This window comes from Ricinus communis, chromosome 10 (assembly GCF_019578655.1).
Source record: "Ricinus communis isolate WT05 ecotype wild-type chromosome 10, ASM1957865v1, whole genome shotgun sequence".
Taxonomy (NCBI): domain Eukaryota; kingdom Viridiplantae; phylum Streptophyta; class Magnoliopsida; order Malpighiales; family Euphorbiaceae; genus Ricinus; species Ricinus communis.
Window position 1 is genome coordinate 16,732,276 of NC_063265.1, and position 7,735 is coordinate 16,740,010.

At 33.2% G+C, this 7,735-nt stretch overlaps 1 protein-coding gene across 1 annotated transcript; it reads right to left on the minus strand.

The window, feature by feature from the left end:
* Window positions 1-415: 415 nt before the first annotated feature.
* LOC8269717 (B3 domain-containing protein At2g36080) lies at window positions 416-4,159 on the minus strand. Its single transcript, XM_002530476.4, has 3 exons — window positions 2,942-4,159; window positions 2,331-2,539; window positions 416-1,103 (listed from the first exon to the last, which is right to left on the minus strand). Exons 1-3 carry the CDS (start codon window positions 3,837-3,839, stop codon window positions 1,053-1,055), a joined length of 1,158 nt encoding a protein of 385 aa, XP_002530522.2. The 5' UTR covers window positions 3,840-4,159; the 3' UTR covers window positions 416-1,052.
* Window positions 4,160-7,735: the final 3,576 nt, after the last annotated feature.

The following is a 7,735-nucleotide window of genomic DNA, read 5'->3' on the forward strand; positions in this document are numbered from 1 at the left end:
TAGTTTGTTCTAGTCCTATAGGCAGAAATAGGACAGTAAATGAATAAAGAACATTTATGTTACAAACTTATGTCATATGTTCTTAACTGCATACTTTAGTATGTGTCTTCTTTTCACATTTGTTCATTACTGCAACTCTTTTTCTATTACTTTTTTCTTTTTCTTGTATGAACAGTATTATATGGATCTTTGAGGACAAACAGTACGATTTGCATTGATCTTATGAACCCTATCCTGTCCATCACCACCCATATGGAACATGTTAAACTGTTCACTGAAATGCAGACAATGTTATTTGTTGTTGTTTTATCTGTTCCCTTCTTAACTTGAAGTGAGAATTACAATTACATTGAAAAAAAAAAAAAAAAAAAATTACAAGGAAATGAGACATGCTCTGGGACTGTGCAAAAAAGCATAAAAAACAAGTTGCATAGATAGATTGATGTTGAAGAAGAAGAAGAAGAAGAAGAAGAAGAAGTACAGGAGTAATGGGCTAAGGTAGAAAAGAAGAAGTACAGCAGGAGTAATGGGTACAGGTAGCAGTAGTAACCAGTAGAAGAGCTGTCATTCATCTATTCAAAGTCACCAGCACCATACCCATCACCTTTCCTTTGTATTCCATTGTTGTGATTATGAAAAATCTTCAGACAGAATCTCAACAGTACACCAAATAGATTCCTCTCCCACAAATTCAATTCCCAACCCCATCTTTCTTATTCTTCTTTCTCTTTTCTGCCCATTTGGCAATAAATTCTCTCGATTGCTACTATTTTCTTTTGGGGCCCCACCTCCCCTTCCTGGCTTGAAATTTCCACACCTGATTTATTCAGGATTTCTTTTTCTTGTTTCTTTTTTAATATTAAGAAAAGGAGAATATGTTTTTTTTTTTCTTTTTTTTTCTTTTTTCTGGTCTTTCATAAAATCTTTTGGACCGACCTTTTCCAAGTGGAAGAGAGGGAGGGGGAGAGGGAGAGGGAGGGGGTGGCTGGTGTTGGTGTTGGTGTTGTGTTCAATTAAGTCAAATTCCAAAAATAAGTCACATCCTCAAGATCTTATCCTCGACGATTTCTCATTTGGTTGACATCTTGTGAGAAAGTTATATCCTGTTACAATCACATACATATTTAAGTTATTTTCATCATTTAAAAAAAAAAAATTTGACAATTCAAATTACTTTATTATCTATCACAAAAAGAAAAAAAAAAAACTCCATCAATAATTGATCGTGGACGAACAAAATCTAAACTCAAAATCTTATCAATTTTTATAAATGAAAATATATATGGAATTACTTTTCAACATAATACAATTATTTGTATATTATTTAAGCACATGTGCCTAACTATCATGTGAGAATAACTCTTGTTGACCATCAATTTTCTTTGTTTAATAATTGACAGTAGGCAGTTCACATTACTTTCCATCGATCTAACATGACCAATAATATATCACCAGACAAATGAGTGAGGCTGTTCCTTAATTATGTCTTGATTTTACTCTCTTTTATGGTCGGTACTGACCCCTCTCCCCCTTACTTGAAGCCATTAAAATATATTTCATGCCCTTTATGTAGGTAAAATTTTCAAGCCCTTTAAAAATTAAAGAAATTTAAAACTACTTTATTAAGGGCAAATTTAAATGGAGACCCTAGGAAAGAAGAAGAAGAAGAAGAAGAAGAAAGAGGCCATCTTCGTCATGGTGTAGGGTTTGGGTGCAAAGAACACAATGATATGTTCAACTTGAGAAACAAAGACCAATTCAACTCAAAATTAATTATAACTTTGGTTAGTGTCTGGTTTGGTCGGTTCCACTTTACGTGCCTTGATTTTTCTCTATCTCGAAAAGGGCCTAATAAAACAACACAGGCCAAATATACTTGAAGTTTAAATATTAAAAAAAAAAAAAAACAATCTTTATCCCTTTTTATGTCAATATTTATATTATATGGGTCCACTAATGGAAACCCATCAGCTCAAACTATATGGTTAAGCTGTTTAGTTATTATAATTATACTTAGGCCGTTCTTTCTTTTTTATTTTTCTTTCTCTTTTATTTTTATGGTCAAGAAATGATATCAGAAAAGGTAAAGCTAAAAAGGAGACCAAGTTAGCTCCTCATCATGATAAATCATGCTTCAAAATTAGACTTAAATTGGACATGTGATAGTTGGCCTAATCAATCCTTTCTTTATTAAAAAAATAAATAAATCAAAATAAAATAATCTGTCTCTCTAAAAGAAACAGAAAGAATTAAACTATACAGAGTACATAAAATAAACAGCTCAAAAATTCCCTTTTTAAGCTTAATAAAAGAAATTAAGTATAGCTTACCATGTGACCTTGACTGCCAGTTGAAGAAGAATTATAAGGAGAATGGGAGCTGTAGAACTGTTGTTGTTGGTTTGGACCCTGGCTGGACATTGACGAACCATCTGGTGTAGATGGCTCGGAGTCGTCTAGCTGGCATTCCAAGTTCACCCCAAATAGCCTGAACCTCTTTGAATTCCCTATTGGTATGGTTTGGTTCTGCCCACCTGACCCTGAGAACCCACAAAAGAAGCAAACTATGATCCCATAAACTTCCTCGGAAATTATTAAAACTGCATAAAGTTGGTAAATCACGCGCTAAACAGTAGGAAAGATTTATGCCGCCAGAGAAGAATCCACAAGCTTAGCTTGGGTTAAATGCATACCAGAAATTGAGTAATATTTTCCATTTGTTTTTCTTGAAAAAGGAAATACTTAAGACAACTCCCGAGGACTTGAAAATAACCCGAATCCAGCCACATTCCTCCAAACTAATTGGAGGGTGTTTCTCACGCACTTTAATGCTCATTTCCCATTATCAGAAAAATAAAAAATAAAAAAAGTAATCCCATTTATTGAAAGATAATAATAATGTGAATAGTGATAAAATAAAAATAAATAAATAAATAAATTACCTGCATGAAGACAGTCAGGTTGATATGGGACACGAGTAGTAACATTAGCCCCATGACCAAGTTGATAAGGCTGGTGCTGCTGCTGAGAATACAATACCCTACTCCACACCCCACCACTACTACCCTGCACCATCACTCCGCTGCTACTACTACACGAACTGGTATTAGTATGATTGTTATCTCTTCTTCTCCACCCTATAAACAGCCTTTCACCGTCTAAACGATGTCGTTCAAATAAAACGACATCGCCTGCATCAAGCTGTTTATCTTTCACATATCTGCTCCATCCTTTTGTCAGTACATAACTCTGGCTACTGTTCCAATATGAATACCTAAATCTCCAACACTTGCCTAACTCGTCTTCGAAACTCAGCAACAAACCTTTGTCGACTGAGTCACCTCCGAGTGGGAAGTATTTTTCCGCATGCTGTTTTGGTATTACTAGACGGTTTAGTTTCCCTACGTCACTTGGTGTTAAGGGTTTCTCGAACATTCCTTCTTTTTCATTTTGCTCTTCACGTTCTTGGTGGTGTTGTTGCTGGTGAAGATGCTGTTCTTGGTTGTTACGATAGTGCTTTTCTTGTTCTTCTAGTGGGTCCTGTTCTTCTTCGATATCTTCATGGTTAAGATTGAAAGTGAGAGACGGGTTTTGGGCAGTGGACATTTGGTCAGGTTCTTGGCTATTACTGTAAGGGTTAAGCCAAGAGTTTTGCTGGTGGTGGTGGTGGTGCTGGTAAAAGTGGGATGGCCAAGAAGAATTGGGGTTTGGGATTAGAGGTTTGTGTGCTGTGTTTGGGTTTGGCTCCATGAAAGATTGGTGCTGCTGGTGTTGCCGTTGTTGATGCTGAGACCACCAGAGTGTTTCTGGAAGGTCTCTAGAGAACTGGTTTATGGACATTATGGAGGAAAGATATAAAGAAAGAAGAAAATTAAAGGAAGAAAAGAGAGGTTTTTGGTGTTATAATGATAAAGGGAGAGAGAGAGAGGAGTGGGGAAAGGGAAGGGAAGGGAGGGGTGATTGTGGGCTGGTAGAGGCGTGATGATTATGGGTTTGATGTGGAAACTGTGGGAACTATTTGATATAGCTACAAGGACAAGACAATGAGAAAGAGGGAGAGAGAGAGAGTGAGAGAGGGTGTGGGATATGAGATATATTGTAGGTAAGTACAAAAGTACTTTAAGGTTTTGCGTGATGAAAAAAAATTTCAATCATTATTTTCAGTGTAATTTGGTATTTTTTACGAATCCCTTTTCATAGTTTTCCTTTTCTTTCTCCTTTTCCTTTTTCATCATCATCTTCTTCTTCTTTTTTGTTGGGTATTGACGGACTAGCTGGTTTCTTGCTTCTAGTGAGAAAATTAAAAATAAAAGAATACTGATGCAAAGGAATTTTACTGAATTGTGCAGCAGGAGGATGAAAACTGAGAGAGAAAAGATACATACGCGCACACACAGATACATAAATTGTTGCTGTACATGTTACATATAAATTTATATGTCATTTAGAAACAAACACAACCCATGTTACTACATTGGCAAACAAATCAAATGGGTGGGGTCCAAGTTCCGAACCCTCTCCTCCTCCTCCTCCTGCCGTATAATTGATAACTTGTGTTCCCATCCAACGGCCTGTTGAGCACTTTGTTTTTGCAGGTCTTCATTCATTGGGCACATGGGATTCTCCCCTTGCAGTAACTTCCACTACAAGAATATTGAAAAAGAAAAAAAATAAACCTAATTCTCTTCTACACTAGTGGTAAATAACGAAGAAGAGGCCAAAAGAAAGAGAAAACATTTATGGGTTTTTGGTAATATTATGAAATGGAATAATTTTACCTATGGCCTTGAGGACAGTGATTAACCGTGCGGTTGAGCAATTTTGAATCTTAACCTTTTTGTATCCGATAATCGGTCCATCATCAATTGTTTAATCAATTTTTTTACTGATCACTTTAAATTTTTAATTCTATTCTTTTCCTGTCTAATACATGCACTAAATCGTATATATTTATTATTATTCTTATCATTGTTATATTAATTATATAGTATGTTAAATAAATACATTAGTTATAATTTTATAGCGAAATGCAGTTGAAAATTAAAATATTATAAGAGCAATAACAGTTAATTTATTATATATTTTTTTTTTCCATATCAGTTGCTTATTAATTCTTAAAATTAAAATTTTTACTGGGCTCATGATTTAATTAACTATTTTTCAGTTCGATTGGTTTCAATTTATTGACAAGTTTGATGATTTTTTTTTTTTTTTACATTCCCTAACATTAAATCATAAACATAGCAAAAGTGGTCCTTAAGGAAGTGAATTTTTGGGTCTCTCCAAATCTAATGTAAAGTATGTGAAGAGAATAGTATTTTAGTCACGTGCATGACAGCATTATTGATGTCAGGCCATTCCTAGTTTTAAAGAAAGAGAAAAAAGAAGGATATTGAGGTGGAAAAATGGGGTCTGAACAAAAAACAAAAAAAAACAAAAAAAAAAGTCCACAGATCCCTTCCCTTTCCAATGAGCAGAAAGAGAAGATGATGAGATAAGATTTGTTGTACAATTGGAAGAGAAACCAGACCAGTGTAACCCTCTTCAGTCTTCTTTCTTTTCTTTTATATTTTATTTGGGGGTCAGTCGTGTTCAATTCCTCTCCTCAAACTCATTCTCTTTTTCTTATTAATCAATACATATAAACACACATACGCACTTCATCATCACTTGGCTTTTTAGGGTTATTCTGTGTTCTATTTCAATAGATTTTTTTCCCCTTCTTTTTTTCTTTTTATGATATATATGTTTTTGTAGCTAGATGTGTCTTTTCTAGTAGTTTGAGACAAGACCCACCTCAATTTCCAGGTAGATTCAGACACTCTTTCTTCCTTTATTTCTTCCTTACAAAAGGGTATAGAGACTAGTTGTTAATTTAAGTACATGTTGGGGACACATAATAGAGGTTGTTGGTTGTTGTTTTATACAATATTGTCTAATACAAACAATTGATGCTTCTGTCATCTTATTCATTGGCTATGCACATATATTTATATTTATATATAAATATTGTACTTATCAAGTAGTTCCTTATCTATCTATAGTTCTTTATTTGCACCATGCAATTCATCTGAAATCATGGTATGATCCGTCAAGTCATTACCTCTAATCAACGATTCAAGTAACAAGAAATTTTCTTATACTAACACAAAGGCCATGAAGTTAAAGAAAGAAAGAGTTGTTTTTATCATTAATTGAGTTTTTATTAGAGCTCCAATTTAAAATCTTACAACAATATTGCTAAATTCAGATTCATCTATAAATTATACATCTCAGGAGTGAAAAAAGGAAACTGTGAGGATTAGGAATTTTGTGCAATTTCAGGAAAAGAAGTTTGTTTAGGGTTTTTTCTAATGGTGAAGAGGAATCCTTGACCACAGGGAAAGCACTGCAGGAATAGGGAAGGAATCTGCTATGTAATCCGTGGAGGGTTAATTTCTGCATAATGCATATGTATAGTTTATTCTAGAGAGTAGGCAGGAAGGAAACAAGAGACAGACACATGCTATATTAATTATATAAAGATATTTAAGGAAAGTGGTGAGTGATGATAAAGGTGCTTTTGCTATAAAAAAACAAAATTAAAAATTTCTATATCTGGAGACTTCCTCAATTCCCAAGCAAAACTCACCTGGTGCATGACTATCCCTCAGGATTTCTGCACTACAATCCATTACTCTCTTTTTATACCAATAAATTATTTGCAAACTTCGATTTTTTTATATTATTATTAAAATACTTATGGCCAAAAAGAAAAACAAATATGCATGGAGGTGTTTCTTCTTCTTCTTCTTCTTCTTCTTTCTTTTTTCTAAATGAAAACAAACTGTATCTATAATTTAATACCCTTTTCTAAAGTCATTATGTATCACAAGTTAGTTTGTTTTTCCTCACCAAAAAAAAAATCTAAAAGAACCCTTAATCTTTGAATATAAATAATAAAATCATTTATCAATTAATTAGACTAATCTTTAAGATTATATATATATTATATTATTGTAATAGCATCATGAACATCAACATGTATAATATGTACCTTTTTGTCTAATGTTTTTTTATAACATGTGGATATATTGAAGAATAAGTTCCTAAACCTAATTGGAAAAGATGCAGATTTGAGATTTGTATATTTCAGTTCAATGAAAGAAACCTAAGAAACATGCCAAAAGGCCAAGAACAATGCACCACAATCTATAAGTAGATACGCATCTTTATCTGCCTACAAACTGAACCTTCACAAAGGCATATAACGAAACACAACATATCAGTTAATTTAAGGTTAATGATTCTCGGCATCTGTGAATTAATTATTCTCTCTCTGTCTTTTCTTTTTCCTTTTCATGATTTAGCTGCAATCCGAGTTTAAATTGGAATTTTACCGTTCTGAAGATGACCCTTATACCAATTTAATTAGCTAAGTCTAATTGATTAATTAATTATGTAACCATATTTTATGTTAAAAGACTCTATGATAATACATAGGTTGAAAATGACTAATTTCATTCTATTAGAAGACTAAGCATAAGGATTAAATCAGGCATTATTAAATAATCTGTGAGAGGGAACAAAGGCAAGAGGAATTGGAAATGACAGAGAAATTGTTTCTTTATATATATATATATATATATATATATATATATATATATCTTTATCATATACATGCAATTATTTCTTTTTAAATTAATTATAAGATGGAAGACAATTTGGGATTCGAATGCAGAGGGATGAATATAATT

Bases quoted from the DNA above. Each gene is read 5' to 3' on its own strand.
- LOC8269717 (XM_002530476.4), bottom strand. From the start codon at position 3,839: ATGTCCATAAACCAGTTCTCTAGAGACCTTCCAGAAACACTCTGGTGG. The intron at 2,540-2,941 runs GTAATTTATTTA...GTGGGTTCTCAG, and splicing joins ACCTGACTGTCTTCATGCAG to GGTCAGGTGGGCAGAACCAA. The intron at 1,104-2,330 runs GTAAGCTATACT...TGATTGTAACAG, and splicing joins CTGGCAGTCAAGGTCACATG to GATATAACTTTCTCACAAGA.